Source organism: Rhinolophus sinicus, linkage group LG02 (assembly GCF_036562045.2).
Source record: "Rhinolophus sinicus isolate RSC01 linkage group LG02, ASM3656204v1, whole genome shotgun sequence".
In the NCBI taxonomy this organism is placed as follows: Eukaryota; Metazoa; Chordata; class Mammalia; order Chiroptera; family Rhinolophidae; genus Rhinolophus; species Rhinolophus sinicus.
Window position 1 is genome coordinate 188,201,006 of NC_133752.1, and position 16,374 is coordinate 188,217,379.

A 16,374-nucleotide genomic window follows, 5' to 3' on the forward strand; every position below is an offset into this window, starting at 1 on the left:
CTGTTCTGGTCTCACAGAATGACCTGACCTGAAAGCTCCAAGTTCTGAGAACCATTCGTCGGCACGGTATTTTTCTGGGCACTGCTTCAAAGGGGCCGTGGTTGAAGACCAGGCTGCTATTCTGGTGGCTTCTTGTGTGGGATAAAGTTTCCCATGGGCCCCTGGGGAGGGCTGGAGCACTCGGGGTGGGGGGTGTTCTGAGCACCCCTCGCCTATGAGCCCGCATGACTATGAACAGGGCGGCATCTCTGAACCCTGGGTGGGATAGAACTTTCTAGAGGTCGGCGTGCACCCTGGACTCTGGGACACGCCGGAGATGAGCCAGCCCAACACGCAAGGCCAAAACACTCTACAAGGCTAAGGGGCTTGAGAGGAAAGAGGGTGTGTGTGGTGGGGGTGGGGAGACAGGGATTCATTAAACCTTAACTTTGAAAATCAGAAATGGGGTGTGCAATGGAATGGGACCACTGGTGGGTCTGATGCAAAGTGGGCCAAGCGAAGCCCGGATTTGTTTTGGGGGTTCTTGAGGCTTTGAGGACCTATCCCTTTGGCACATGGGGTCCTAAAGGCTGCGGGCAGGGACAAAGTGATGTCTACGTCATCGCCCTCAGAGAGTGGAAACCCATCTGAGAAATGACACTGTCACGTGTGGGAGCAAGACCCGTCCTACAAAGCTGGGCATCCCTGCTTACCTCTTGGCTTCCCCTGTCCCTTGCCCCGTGCCACACACTCTGCTTTCTGTCACTCTAAGCGGCTGGCCTCTCCAACCTCCAGGCTGATGCCTCTGCACCTTCCTCTACCTGAAGGCCTTTTCATTCTCTTTTGTTTGGCCGACTTCTGGAGATTTCTCAGGTCCCAGCTTCAGCAGGACGCCGTTCCCCAGCACCACGTGTCCATAGCACCAGCGGGGCTGGATTCTGGGCTGACCATTTTAGAAGGGAGGCGGTGTTTCTGTGTTCTGGGGTTCTAGGAGGCCGGTAAGTGACTTTCCCAAAGTGTTCACCAAGCGTGATTAGAATCGCTGAGGCTTTTGCTCTGCAAAGTGTGGTCAGGAGGGGAATGTCAGCACCTCAAAGTTCAGAAAGTGGGAGAAGTTGTCCTCTCACAGCCCCCCTCATTCTCCGAGGAACGAACAGGAACAACCACCTCACTCACACCCACCTGAGCCTCCCTTGGCTTCATGGTATCCACAGGATTATTCTGAAGTGCTCGGCAGTGCACACACATTCTCCGAAGCTGGGCCCCACCTCACATTCTACCATTCTGAAGTCTCCGGCGTCCTCATTGCGTACCCCCATCCCCACTACACTGACTTGTCTTGTGATGTCTCTTGTCTCAGTGAGAATGACTTGCTCCCCAGCCACCTGCCCAGCTGTCTTCCTGCAAGGCCCAGCCAGCTGAAATGCCACCTCCTCCGGGAAGCCCTCTGACTGTCCCGGCCACATGAGTCCGTCCTGTCTTCTGCTCAGCTTCCAGCTTCCATTCTTTATGCACAAGCTGTGCCTTCATGATCAATTCGTTGGCACTCAACAGGTCTGAGTTACTAGATGGAAGGGACAGTGCCTAGAATGTGACAAGGGTTCCCCAAAATGTTTGTTGAATGAATGAATGGCGCTACAGGAGGGAATTGAAGGTAATATGATAAAGGAAGACAGAAAGGGTTTCACGTTTAGGCTCTTGGAGTCCTAGTTCCGAAGGGTCACCCAGAAAAGAGGAGGGAGGCAGGAAACTGTGATCTGAGAAGGCGAAATGGGACCCCAATGCCCAAATACTAAAGATTCACATCCAAAGAGAGATGAGTCACGGGGTCCTGTTACAGGAGGCCCCAGTTAACGTGTCTCTTTGGAGGGGCAGCACCCAAACTCCACCCACAGAGGAGAAACCCAAGGCTCAGCATCGTAAAGAAGGTCAGCGGTACAGCCGCCACTTGCTCCTCCCCCTTCCTCCTCCTCCTCCTCGCGTGGATGCGTGGAATCGTTCCATCCACTCGTTTGCTGTTCATGCAGAAGTGTTAGAGTGACTGCATGGCTCAGAGCCTATGCCACGTCTTGGGGACTGAACAGTCAGCAGGCAGACAAGGCCTCTACCTTCAAGAGGCTTATTTCTATCTTGGGAGACAAGAAGACAGGTGGTTCTCGCCCAGGGAGCCCAGGACACAAGCAGACATTCCCAGCCAAGCAAGGCGCTTTCTGTGCTTGGCGGTGCTGACGTTCCCCTCCTGACCACGCTTTGCAGAGCAAAAGCCTCAGCGATGCTAATCATGCTTGGTGAACACTTTGGGGCAGACTCCCAGATCACAGAAACACCATCTCCCTCCCGAAATGATCCTCACTCCCCAGGTAAGTCACCCCTGAATCCAGGAACGACCCGGTCCTGGGATGTTGCCCTGTCTTGGCCCAAATGATCCATATCTTTCTCCGCTGTGGGCTGTGGCGACAGGAAGACATTGGGGGTGGATGACTTTAAAAGTGGTTCGAAATGTAATGGCTCTGTGCGATGTCAGAGGGATAGTGGATGGGGTGAGGGGGGTTCACACAGTGTGAGGGATATACATGATAAACGTCTAAGTATTACTTTGTCTTGTGCACCTGAAACTAATATAAAAAATAATAATAATAAACTACTTATTGCTCAAAAAACAAAAAACAAAAAAAAGAAAGAAAAGTGGTCCAAGTGGAAATTAAATGTATTAATCCCAAGTCTAGGCACGTGCCCAGGTGGTGACTCTTAAAGTTTGTCTTTTAACGGTTTCAAATCATGATCACTAGATAAACCATGAACGCAGGAGTGAGATACTGATTTTGCTTGTGTTCCTTGTGGATAATCTCCAAGTCCCAGGCGACTTGACCTTCCTGGGCCTGTTCCCTCTGCTTCCCTCTCCGGGCCCCTTCATTGCATATACAACAGACGTCAGTGGGGCCCCTGTGTGTTTCCTGGACTGCTCAAGCAGAAACCCACAGTGCTTACAAGGTACGGGGGGAGCACATGCCCCTCCTCCCTCTCTGCTGGGGGCCCAGCACAGGGCACCCCCAGGACAGCTTTGCCTGGGGGACCCCAGAACACAAGGCAGGCACTGAGAAACAAGAGTCTCTGTGCAGAGAGTGGTTTTAATATCCTCTCGGTTTTAATAGCTTTCCCTGAGATGGAAACTTGGGTTGAAATGATTTGCAGCTCTCCAGATTTTTCTGAGTGTATGTGTGTGTGTATTTGGGTTTATTTTTAGCCGCAAGGGTTCATTTCTTGCCAAAAAAACCTGCTTAAATAAAACCAAGATTAATATTTTTACTTAGCGGAAAGAGTTAGTCAGGACGGGCTTTGAACTGGAGACTCCCTATCTTGACTGGGGGTACATCTTCACTGTCTGGCTTTGGCTTTGACTTGAACAAAAAGGGCCTTTGAAACTAACAAGAGAGAAGTGCCCTCAGGGGACCAGGGTAGGATGCAGGAAGAGCCTATCTGTGAGACTTCTTTGAGGAGCATTCTTTCCGCAGACAGGCTGCCCTGCCCGGCACCCCTCATGTTCTCTCTTCTCTTGGACCATCTTCCTGGAAAGGTGGGGGTCTGCCCTGGCTTTGCTCAGAGCCTATGGATTCTGCCTCACTCCCAGCTGCTTTCCTTAGCCCCTCCCCTCAGGTCTGGGCCAGGCTTCTGCCTCCTCCGGATTCAGATAAGCAAACTGCATCTCTTCTCCAGAATGGACTAAGGCCCAGATCCACTGTCACCTCCAAGGAGCGCTTGACACCCATCCTCCCAGGACACACTTTGCCCCTCTTGGTGCCATCCTGGCCCTTTGTTCTTGCTCATAAGTCCGTGTTTGCCATCCTTGAACGTCACTCACCTGACTCCTTGCCTGTCTTTCTAAACTCTGGCTCCTGAGTTCCCCTGGGCCTCACGGACCTCCGTGTCCCTGTGCGCCAGCACCACGCTCCGTAAACCACTGCTGAACAGGTGTTTATCTGACCCTATGGACTCAGAACTGCCAGTATCCCCTTCTGATCGAATAAACCTCAGAAAGACTTGATCATTTGCTACAGGTTACCCAGGGAGTTATTTATCTCTTTTTATTTTCTTGAGTCACCCTCTGCGTGTGGCACTCTTAGCTTCATACTCAGCACAGACATGTCAGGGGCCTGCTGTGTTACAGCAGTCAGTAAAACAAAGAACCTGCCCGCTTGTGAAGCTTACATCCTAGTGGGGAGAACCCAGCAATGCACAAACAAGTGGATTTATAGTAAGTCAGACGGTGGTGAGCGCTACGGATTGCCACAGTGAGGCGCGCCAGGGGACAGAGGGAATGCGGGGTGGGGAGGGGTGTGGGGGGAGCAGGGAAGGCGCCCTGACCAGGGGACATTTGAAACAGGTGAGAGAAGGGGCCGTTTGGCTACTGAAGGCAGAGTGTTCTAGCAGAGGGATGGCAAGGGCAAAGGCTCTGAGCTGTGTTTGGCGTGACGGAGGGGTAGTGAGGAGGCTGGGGGGCTGGCCTGGGACAGCTACCAGCTTCCTGGGATGGGGAAGGCAATGGGGGGCCCAGCTGTGGGTGAGGGCCCCTCCCAGGAGCTCAGTTTGAGATGGTTGCACTCAAGACGTCTTATTAAACTTCCAGATGTAAACGCAGACGAAATGTAGACGCCTGGATATATGCCTTAAGGTCATGGGAGTTCTGGGTTGGAGGTTGCAGAAATGTGTGAGCTGCCCTTTGTACGGATGGTATGCAAGCCGCAGGCTGGATGGAAGTAAGAGGAGGCAGAGGGACCCAGCGCTGACCAGACGGAGCACGGTGGCGGTCATGGCTGATTATGACAAGCGCTGCACTGGTGGAGTGCGGAGTGGGGGCTTAGGTCATCCCAGGAACGCTTCAGGGGTTGGTTAACATCACCCCAAGTTATATATTTATGGAAGTGACTTGCCCGAGGTCACACAGTGACAGGGCAGTGACTTCACCCAGGTCCCCGTGCTCCATGCCTGTGCATTCTAATATATCACGTCCACTTCTCCAGGGGTTTCCTTGATCTTTCAACTCTGAGTCTGTACAGGGGCTTCTGGGGTTTGGGGTTTGGGGTTGTGGTGACAAACAGCCTGGGAACCTGAAGGGTCCAGCTGGACAGGCCCCTCAGGCCTCTGCCCTTCACCCTGAGTTCCGAAGGCTCTTTTCTTAAACATGGGCATCAACAGAGTGTCCCCAAAGAGGTGGCAGATAATTGAGGAGGACCTTGCAAAGGGCCACTGGTGGTGGGAGGAGGAAATGCTCCATCTTGGGCCCCCCCGCTGTCTGCCTCTGATGAGCACATTGAAGAATCTATAAGAAATCACCATCAGCAAATGACAGTATATCATTTGTTTAGCTTCAGGGTTACAAAGTGCCTTATTACACAGACATTGTCTCATCTGATTAATCAGTCTAACCTCAGATTCTAGTGTTGTGAGAAACCTTAGGACCTCGGGTTTTGTGGTTTTAAGTTGTGTTGTTGTTTTTTTCCTTCCACGAAAGCCTGGATGGAGAGCATAGTATGCTAAACAGACGATGTTCTGTTATATTGCTAATGGTGATTACTTGTAGATTCTTATTTCTAATCAGAGGATATGCGTGTGTGTGAGTTATTGGGAAAAGGTGGTGAGTGGTCAAGGGGATGTGGGGGGGTCATTGGGGGCTTATCAGGGGGTCCTTCCTCCTAGAGACCATTTCTCTTCTCTGATCCTTAGCAGACCTGATGGTGGGGGTGGGGAAAAATTATGAGCTATTTTGCAATCAGTACAAATCCCATGGAAATGTTTTTAGGGAGTCTGCTTTCCTGGGGGACCCACCCATTTTTTTCCAGGGGATGCAAACCTGCCCTCAGGGTTCCTGATCCTCTTTTCCTCAGTTAGCAAACGGGGACAATAACCTTATGAGGTATAAGGTTACCACGAGGGTAGAGTGAGATGACAGACACACTGCCTGGCACATAGGAGGGGTTTAATAAACGGTAGTTGTTACCACTGTGTTCTAGTTCCTTCCCTCGCCTCTAGACTAACTGATACAACGAAGTGCAAGGAGCCGATGGTTAATTAGCAGGCGGACAGCTGGAGGAGCAAGGGAGCCTGGCTCCGCCCTCCTCGGACAGGCAAGAGGCACGGTACAGCACAGGACCAGGGGATTGCTTACAGAGCCAGACGGGCTGGGGGCCTGCCTTGCTGTGGGGCCTCTTGCTTATGTCTGGCCTCAGAAAGGACCCTTCCTTTGCCATCCTGTGAGGATGACAATCAGGAAACAAACATCAAGTGACTCTTAGACAAGTTGGATAACAGGCATCCTTCCTTCCGCGTTGCTGGCGTGCTTCCACGGGACTGGGGATCATTCTAACACTACCAGACCTCTCTTTCCTCCAAATCCAGGCCTGAGAAGGCAGGTGAGCCCGAGGCCCAGGCTTTCTGCCTAGATCCTGACTGCGGGGGCCGGTCACAGGAACCAACTCCTCCCTGGGGTGGACACGGATAGCTTTTGGAGAAATTCATTCTATTAATACCTGCTGTCCAGGTGTGCCTTACTTACCCTGGTTGTCCATCTAAAAACCATACTTTGAGCCAGGAAAATCATTCTACAGGGCCTTTGGAGAGACAGGAAGGGGGCAGTGGGTGTATGTCACCCCCTAGATGGCTGAGCCGAGTCCTACGTCATGGAGGGGATCCGCAGTGCTCTTGACAGGATGCTAAGATGGGCAGAACCCGGTCTTAAGCTGGTGTACATTAGTCCAGTGAAGGGATCCTTGATCCAAAAAGCAGGCAAACTCAGCCTTCCAGCCCACCAGGAGGAAAGTCCAACCATCGACTCAGAGTAGAAAAGTCTGGATTTGACTAAAGATGGTTGGATGGGAGGTGGAAGGAGAGGGTAGGAGTCAGGGGCCAGCTCTCGGGCCTTTTCCCCCTCTGAATATGCTGTTTCTGGACACACCTGTAAGCTGCACTGGAAGCTGAATCCTGTTTGCCATTGGACTTGGTCTTGGTTCCAAACTTGTGCTGCTTGTGCTATAAGTTACTGTGGATGGAGGTGTGGGCCGGCAGCACCCAATTATTAGGTTGGTACAAAGGTAATTGCAGTTTTTGCAATTTTTAACCTTTTAAACCGCAATCAGTTTGGCACCAACCTAATACATTTCTGGAAGAGATGCGTCTTGCTCCCTTTGTTTTTACAAGCCCTTAATAGCCCCCCCCGAAAAAAAAATTATTTAAGGAAAGCCGAGATAATAATACAGGGATATATATATACCTTTGCATCTGGAGCCTCAGGTGTGTATGTTTCAGAGGACCCTACGTATACTTACTAATTACTGTACTAATGACAAGCACACATAGCCTGGTCAGTTTCTCCTTACATCCTTTTCAGTTAAAATACTCTTTACTGTTTTCTCCGTATCCCCAGAAGCACAGATTTCATTCCCAGCAGTAGGAGAAGCTCCCAGCAGTAGGAGAAGCTCCCAGGCTGAGTTTCGGGGTACACCTCATCCCCCTTTCCAGGGGGTGCTCTGTACCTTGGCGATCAGCTCTCTCGCCATGAACTTTTAAACTCTGTCTCCCCACTCGCTAGACTGCACTCTGTGGAGGTAGGAAATGGGACTTGGATTTCTTGTTGTCACCTTCCCTAGCACCCAACCCAGTTTCCCGGACCCCAAGCCAGTTTCCACCCATGTTGGTTTAGCTGCTGGAGGACACTGGGCAGGCCACTCCCCAGCACGAAGGGGAATAAAGAAACCCGGTGTCAGCCAGCCCATCTGTGTAGCTGGCTTCTAGCTGCCACATCAAGGTGGCGGGAACGGCCTGACAGGCTGCCAGCTCCCAGTTTGGAAACTGTCTTCTGTTGTTGTTGGAGCAAGTCACCCCTCCCCTGTCCACGGTGGCCCCTGGGCCAGCGAATGCCTCGGGAGCACCCTTGTTGCCAAAAAGGAAAGCACAAAATAGCACGCATTTAAATTGCGGAGGCGAAACCGAAGCAAAGAAAGACATACTAACTCACAGACCGAACAGGCGGAGCTTGGGGTTGGCCTGCCAGGTCACTCGGGAGGGACTTTGCGAATCTATTTAGGAGAGCAGAATGTCATTTAATTTGAGTGCAGTTTTGTTTTCGCAAGGGAAACACTGGTGTGGCCTCTCCACCGGGCTATCTCGGCCTCAGTCTTTCTGGACCACGACCACGGGACCTCATTTGGTCCTGGGAGCCTGTGCTTGGGTTGCACGTGGGTGATGAGATGGGACAGGTATTTGTGAAGAAGTAGGTGCTGCGGGCACTTTTGTTCTGATCAGCGTGTGTGTGCTCCCCCATCTCTTCCTGACATTTTGCAAGGCCAGGGCATTTGATTGAGTGTGTCCATCTTCCTATCCTAGGGCAAAGCCCCAGGCCGTAGCTTACAGGATGTATTAGAAGCCTCCAGGTGCTCCAGGATGGACAAATGATGATGGCAGTCACGGTAGAGAGGTGAATGTTAGTAAGATATGTGGGGCTTGGGCTGGGCCACTGTTCACCGTGTTTGTTATTTAACCCTCACAAACTTTATGAGGTTAAAAAAAAACTAAAAAAAAACTTTATGAGGTACTGTAGTCATTGTGCCCATTTCAGAAATTAGGAAATGGAGGCACAGAGAGGTGTGGTAACTTCCCCAAGGTCACAGGGTGCCAGCGCTGGGATGTGAAGCAAGGGAGTCAGGCTCCGGACTCGTCAATGCTACGCCGTGCTTCTGCTCCACTAGTAATGAGTGCATCATTTGTAAGCCACATGAGGGGCACTGGGCCAAGACAATCAGAGAAATTTAGGAGGAAAGAACTCAGGGGACACAGAGGGGTTTGCCTGAGGCCACATGGTAATGGGGGAACTCAAACTCAGATGTGGCTTCCTGACTACAAATACTTACTCTCTTTTCATGGGAACTATTCCTCAGATGAAAAGGTTCCAAGCTCAGGCCATTTCAGGGTAAGGAAGGAATTGGCTCCCTGTGTGTGCAGAAGCTTCCAGAAGTACCCAGATTTATGGGACAGGTCTGCTTATGGCATGTTACGTCTAAATGAAGTCAAGCCATTTTTTGTTGTTGTTGTTGAGCCAGGCAAGGGTCGATGTTGCTATTTAAAGGACCTTTTGCTATTTCCCCCCCTCGGCAGAGATGAAGTCCCTAGTTTACCTTCTGTGTTAATGAAGCAGAAAAAGATGGAGCCAAATCGATTCAGGAAGAATCAATAGGAAAGTCCTGGCCTGTGAGCTTTCTGCCCAACAGGGAAGCTGTTACAACCTGCCTGTGGGGGTTAACGTGGAGGAAACAGTCCTGGGGCCTCTGGGAGGGTGGCTCCCTGCCGAGGAGACTGCTGTGAAGTTAGAGGTGCAGGCGGAGTCTCAAGGGATCCTGCCAGCCTCTCGTTTTTACAGCAGACTTGGAAACAGCCCCTCGCCTCCTCCCAATTGGAGCTGCTGCCGCGAAACTGCTGACTGTGCCAGTGGGCTCCGTGTTTTGCCATCCCTGGCAAGAAGGTCCGGAGGGGCCGTTCATGCTTCAGAGTCCTGACTTCATGTCTGATGGGGAAAGTAGGATCCAAGCTCGTTTGGGAAGGAACAGGACAGAGTCCAGTTGGGATGGGGGAATTGGTTCCTATTAAAGAATTGTTTATGAGATTACAGTCAATGAATTGAGAAACATGGTGGGACGTCCAAAATGGAGAAGAATAATGGAGTTACCAGAATGGGTGTGTGTGTGTGTGTGTGTGTGTGTGTGTGCACGCGCGCACTGAATTTGCTATTCAAAGCATGGCTGCTATACATGCAAAATCCATTCCATTCTGGTCAAGGTCTTAGCATGAGAACATCCAGACCCTCGTGAATGAAATTCTTTGCCTCTATGGCGTCCCCCATCCTGCCCTGTTCTGCCCCGCCCCACCTTTTGTTACTGGTTCTTTTACTACCGTGTTTCTCTGAAAATAAGACCTAGCCGGACCATCAGCTCTAATGAATCTTTTGGAACAAAAATTAATAGAAGACCCAGTCTTAGAGTAAAATAAGACCCGGTCTTCTATAATATAACATAGTATAAGACCGGGTCTTCTATTAATTTTTGCTCCAAAAGACGCATTAGAGCTGATGGTCCAGCTAGGTCTTATTTTCAGAGAAACACGGTAGAAGACTTTTTCTTTGAGCCAATGAACGTGACTTCGATGCGACTTCTGAATGCTGTCTTCAAGACCTGTCCCCCATGTGCTGGTTTTACAAGTATTTGACGACAGGTATTAAGTGCTTCTTTTCCATAAAAAGTGAAAACTCCTCTTATAATCTCAAAGCCAACCCCTCTCTTCCCTGTGTTCCCACTGCATAAATGCCTCTCGTCCAGCCTTTCTCATGCTGGACCTAATGATTTTCGTGTTCATAGTCAACCAATATTTACTGAGCACCGGCTTTCTCCTAGATGCTGTAGTTAAGACATTTCACAGGATCTTTTGTTTAATCCTCACTCCAGTTCCCTGGCATAGGTGGAGTTATTTACGTCCTCTTTACAGATGAGAAACTCATGGCTCAGAAAGAGGAAGTGGCTTCAGTTCTCTGTCAGTTCCCTTATCTGCTATCAGGTGGTCACTAATACCGCCCTGTCTGGGGGTTGCGAGGAGTAAATGAGTGAAATGTGCTTTGCACGAAATGGGAGCTATCTTTTGGGAACAATCCTTCCATGGTCAGCCCATCCCATTTTGGGTTATAATGATGATAATGATGGCATTCACATTTCTGTAACGTACACTGTGTCCGAGACACAGTGCCAACACTTTCACATGCATTATCTTGCCTACTCCCTTCAAATCAGGAGATTGGTGCCCTTATTACACTGGTTTCATTAGAAGAGGAAAGTTGGAGGCCAGAAACAAAGTTTCTTGCCCACTGTCATTAGAGTTAGAAAGAGCAGGGCTGCCATGAGAACGGTTCTGTTGGCTCCTGAGCCCACACTGCCAACCCCTCCCTCCTCTGCTGCACCCTCGGTGAGTGACACTCGACTGCGTCCTTTGCCATGTGAGTGCTGGGTAACCAGGTTCCCATCAGAACACTGACTGGGGCATGATGGGGAGGCTGGGTGCATAGCAACTCTGGGCATGTCAGGAGGGAATGAATTCATACATGCCAAGGAAAGGCGCCACACGAGGCTCAGGAACGGGTCCTGGTAGAAAGAGTAGGTCTGGGAGGCCATGGGAGTGGCAGGTGGGCAATGGACGGAGGGCAAGAAGCCCTAACAGGTGAACTAGGTTTTGGATTATGGTGGAACCACAGTCAAGCGACCCCTCCAGGCCCCTGCAGCCTAGGAATTTCCAGGGCCAGCCACTGTGGACATTCAGAGGCAATAACTCGAATCATGACCGCCTTCCCTTCTTTCTCCACTCCTCCCCCCCACCCCCAGTCTCCCTCATTTGAATTGCTGCTCTAATAAACACAGTTGTCTATTCTAGTTGGCTCAAAGGTAAGAAAGCAGTGCTAGGCACCCTGGGGGCTGGGGATCCCCCTCACGATGGGGTTCGTGATGTGGTTCAGGCCTCCCTAACCTCCTGCCTGTCTCTGTGTTGCCTTTCTCTGCAGTGATCCGGGCCAGGGTGGTGGGAAAGAAGCTGGTGAAGGAGGGGCCGTTTGGTACACTGGTCTACACCATTAAGCAGATGAAGGTGAGTGACGGCAGCCGGGCTCCAGGAGGGCTTCTGGGTTCGCTTTTGTTTTTCTGCCAGTGGAGGCCTGGTCAGTGGAGGCAAGGTGGTTTGGAACCAGGATGTGTGTTTGCTCAGTGTCTGAGCCCCAGACCCAGCCCTTCTGCCCTGCTGGAGAGGGTGTTTCTGAGGCAGCAGAAAGGGATGGGCGGGAAGAGGGGGAATGGTGGCTGCTTTATCCCACAGCTAGCCTGGGGGGAGTCCCTCAGAGGCAGTTGTTAAGAGTGTGGGCTCTGGAACCAGACAGCAGACAGCCTTGTTACCTGGTAACTATGAGACCTTGGCCAAATCACTGCCCCCTCTGAGCCTCAGTTTTCCCATCTGTAAAATGAGGAGCTTGGTCTGGATTGGTCTTCCAGCCTCTTTCGAGCTTTGACTTTTTGAGTTTCAACAACACCTACAGGTCTGGTGCAGCCATTGAGGTTGTAACGTAGGTTTAACTCCTCGAATCTTTACATTGAATTTGCTGATCACAGAAACCTCATCCTGAGATAGGAACGGCACCCTCCTCACCTATTTTCCCAGCGTGTTAGCCCCGTTTACTAAGCACATTCATGTAACTAACTATAGTCCTGAGCACGTTACCACTATAAGGCCCGTCAAGGAAATCTGTCTTAAGGAAAAGAGCATCAGATTAGAAACCTACCGACCCTGCTTCCTGGTCTCAGCTCCACTCCTAACTGGCTCACCTTGGAATCACCCCTTTCCCTGGGCCTCAGCTTTGCCATTGTTAACAGTGCAGGGTTGGGCTTGGTGCCCGTGGGGACCCTCCGGCTCAGGATTCTAAGTGCCCTGGCACACTGGCCCTGTTACTTCTAAGCAGGAGCGCTTTAGATGCTGGAAAGGAATAGTTATGTTTGCCTTGGCAGAGAGGACAGGGGCCTCACCTTCAATAATTTCACAACTGGTCCAGCACCCCACCTTGGTAAGCACCTCCCTATGTGTAGGCGCCGCGGAGGCTGCTCGGAAGATGGGGTTCCTGCATTTAGGAACTAGTCAGGCGGGGAGAGAGGACACATGTGTGTGACAAATCAGAAGTTCAAGACGGGTGCACTCAGGTCCAGGGCGATTGCCAGCCCCTTTACTCACTGCTCATATTAGCATGCACAGCAGTCAGGGCAGGGCCCATCACGCAGCAGGCACTGATGAATGCTTGTCCATCTAATGGGGGAATGAGGGTGAGAGCCCACTGGCCTGGAGAGAAAGCACTGGGGGGAGTGACACAGCCCACGGGTGGCACCCATCCATCCCAGAGGCAGACGTCGTGGTCTCACTCTTCCTGCACCCTCAGGCCTGAGGTCAGATGTACTAAGTTTTTGAACCTGTCGCTTTGGATTCAGTTTTGGAAACATCCACGGCCTCTGGTTATGTAATATCCAGAGTCAGCCCTGGCCCGTTGCCCTTGGCTTCCCAAGCTTGGTCACAGGACCTGCTTATGTTTTCAGATGGCCGTGGGATGAGGACAGTGGGCAGAGGGGGACCAATGAGAGCCACAACAAGCCCCCAAACCCACTGTGCAACCCCTGGCAGCTGGCGGGTAAATGCCAAAGCATCTTAGACAAAAGCAGAGGTTTAGGAAACACATGCCTTGCCTGCTCTGGAACAATCCTTCACATTTGAGACACTGGGGTCAGCAGAGAGCTGTGAGGAAGGGAAGTGGGAGGCAGTGGTTCCTGAGCTAGCCTAGCTTCCCTCCTTCCTCTGGGACCTGGATGCCAGGCTGGTCGGAGACCCTTCCTGTGGGCAGAATGTCCCATTTCCCCTCATTGGCATCAGACCAGCCACTTGGAGGGGGGAGTGTTTAGAGGCCAAATAACATTCGTTCCCCCTTCAGCTTCAGAGCACACCCCCCTGCTCCCAGGGTGCTGCTCTTCTGCTGTCCATTCACGATCCTTTACCCAGGTTCACGGAACAACGTGCTGGGCAGTAGAAGACAAAATCCCTCGTTTTCCTTCTGACAGAGCCTCAAACGGGAAATGACTTGCTCAGAGTCCTGCATTTAATTAAAGGTAGATCTGGCTCCCTAGCTGAGGTGTCAGGATTCCTTCCCAATCCTGTGTGTTCTTTACACCACTCCCCAAATCTCCTTGCCATCTTACTCTGGTCATCAACCACTATCCAATGCCTTTTATTAACTCTGCCCCTCCTACCAGCTCAGTATTAGATAGTCCACAGAACTGGTCATTGCTCTTCTATCCAGAGAGGCCACTGGGTTCTGCCGGCCTCCAGGCACCAGGTTTCAGAGACGGTGCAGGACGTAGGAGTACACCATCCAAGCCCTCCCTCTCTCTCCCCTCACGCTCACCCTGTCTGCTTAGCACTGTGCTTCCAGCTGGGGCTACAAAGACAACACTTGTTAGAGTGAACGTAAGACTCCATGCAAGTAATATTTGTTGAGCCTTTGCTATATTCTGCTGAGCCTTGACCTGGCTCAATACCCACAATAACCCTATGGAACAGATACACAGTATCAAGATCGTACCGCTAGAAAGTGGCAAACCAGAGCCAAACTCTAAGCTTTGCCTACAAGGAGGTGACAGACCAGTGGAGAAGCAGGACGACTAACCATTCCTGTCCACTTTGGGGACTACCCCCACCCCATCTGGACCTAGTTCCCCCAGGGAGCAAAAAGAGGTTAGCTTGAGTTTGTGGGTTTGTCATGCAGCTGTGTAGCTCCTGACTTGCAACTGTCCTGCAAAGAGTGTATCCAAAAAAAAATCTTCGTAGGAGGGAAGGGGGACAGGTCAGAGAGGCGAGCCTGCATGAGTTTTGGCACTGGTCCCTGGGGCGCTTTGTTCTAGTGGATTAGAGAGTCTACCCAGAGAGTGAGATGGGGTAAGCAAGGGTTCCCTTAGAGTGGGACTAAAGGAACTTCGAGAACATGAGAATTCAAGCCACCCCGTCTCACCTCTCTGTTCATTCTCAGAGTTACCCCGCCAAAAAACAAAACAAAACAAAAAAATCCTCACCCAGATGGAAGACAGACAAACCCTCTCCCATATTCTAATTCCCGAGCCTCTGAACAATCTCTCAGGCACATTCAACGTGCACAGACAGCCACAGGTGTGTGGTGGGGAGGAGGTGTTAGAATGTTGAGGGAGCTCATTGCAAACCCAAACTTGGAGATGAGCTGGAGCTGAGCCACCGGGCTGTGGTGCAAAGGTGGAAGTTTCCAGAATTGGCTGCTCCAATCTGTGGGGACCTTATCTCCTACCAGGACCATGAGAAAGCGGTCACCTTTGCCAGAGGCTGTAGTTTGTGCAGGAGGGATATGCTCGTAGGCCAGCTGCAGGGGACAGCACGTGGGGGACATTTTGTCCCCGATGGTCCTGGGAGGGGTCCCATGGGAAGGCCTGCTGGTCATGTGCTGTGCATGTCCTCACTCTGGCAGGATAGATCTGCTGGGCAATCGGAATGCTTGGCCCCCGGGGACTTCCTTCCTTCAGTGGTTTGTCTAATCAAATGAGCAATACAGGGTCTCGCCTTTGAAGCTCCAGCTGGAAGCCTCTCTGACACCCCCGCCCCCAGCACACAGGGAATGGTCTCCTCCTCCCATTGTCTGTGGCTGTTATGCTCTGAGTCTCTCATTAGCCTTCTGCACAGACTGCCTCCATACTCATGCCTCTGCTTCCCCAGCTAGGCAGCCATTCTGTAAGGGAAAGACTGTGCGTTTGGTATCTCAGTGGAGTAAGAGCTGTGAAACGCAGGTGCTTGGTCTGTAAAAGAGTCTGTGCTGTGAAGCGGCGTTCACACAGTGCTAATCATCGGTACACATGCCAGAAATACTTGACAAAATGGTGACATCTCATGCTATCAATGTAGAGTGAAGACCAAACATTCCATAAGAAAGATGCAAATTCCCTTAAACTCAGAAACTTCTTTCTCCCATTATCTGTCCCTTCACCCCAAGGGAAGCTAACTTTTTGGAGCTTTGTGTAGATCCTCCCAAGGTGGGAGGCCCAGGGACTTGTAGAGTCCAGGGTCACACACACACACACACACACACACGCACACACACACACACACACGCACACACACACACAGGAATACTATCCAGTCTTAAAAAAGAAGAAAATCTTGTCACTTGTAACAACGGGATGAACCTGGAAGACAGGCTAAGTCAAATATGCCAGACACAGAAGAACAAATACTGCATGATCTCACTTTGTTGTGGAATCTAAAAAAGTCAGACTCTTAGAAGCAGAGAGTAGAATGGTAGTTACTCAGGTCTGGGAGGTGGGGGACCTGGGGAGATATCTCGTTGGTCAAAGGGAACAAAGTTTCAGTTATGCAAGATGAATAAATTTTGGAGATCTGACGCACAGCATGGTGGCTATAATTAACAATACTGTATCGTATACTTGAAATTTGCTAAGAGAGTGGATCTTAAGTGTTCTCGTGTATACACACAAAAAGTAACTGTATGAGGTTACAGATACCTTAACTAGCTGTACTGCAGTAATCCCTTCCCTATATATACACTGTTTATATATACACCTTAAATATATACACTGTTTATTTGTCAACCATATCTCAGTGGAGCTCGGGAGAAGCACCTGCTTAGGTTCGACGATCCAAACCAGCTTTAACTACCGGCACTGAGACAAACGAGACTGGGCGACATGCTCACTACAAATTGGCGTCTAAGTGGTTTTAAGCTAATTTGTGTGCCAAGTGCTATTCTAAGTC

General features: G+C 50.8%; 2 protein-coding genes across 2 annotated transcripts in view; one reads left to right on the top strand and one right to left on the bottom strand.

Annotated features, from left to right (window-relative positions):
* Positions 1–16,374, bottom strand: part of SYN3 (synapsin III) — a 407,670-nt gene that overhangs the window by 267,711 nt on the left and 123,585 nt on the right. The gene's annotated exons all lie outside the window — the stretch shown is intronic.
* The window catches only part of TIMP3 (TIMP metallopeptidase inhibitor 3), a 57,465-nt gene that overhangs the window by 32,439 nt on the left and 8,652 nt on the right, over positions 1–16,374 (top strand). Inside the window, exon 2 of the mRNA XM_019728422.2 lies at positions 11,564–11,646. Within this exon, the coding sequence (XP_019583981.1) occupies positions 11,564–11,646 (83 nt within the window). The remainder of the gene's footprint in view (positions 1–11,563; positions 11,647–16,374) is intronic.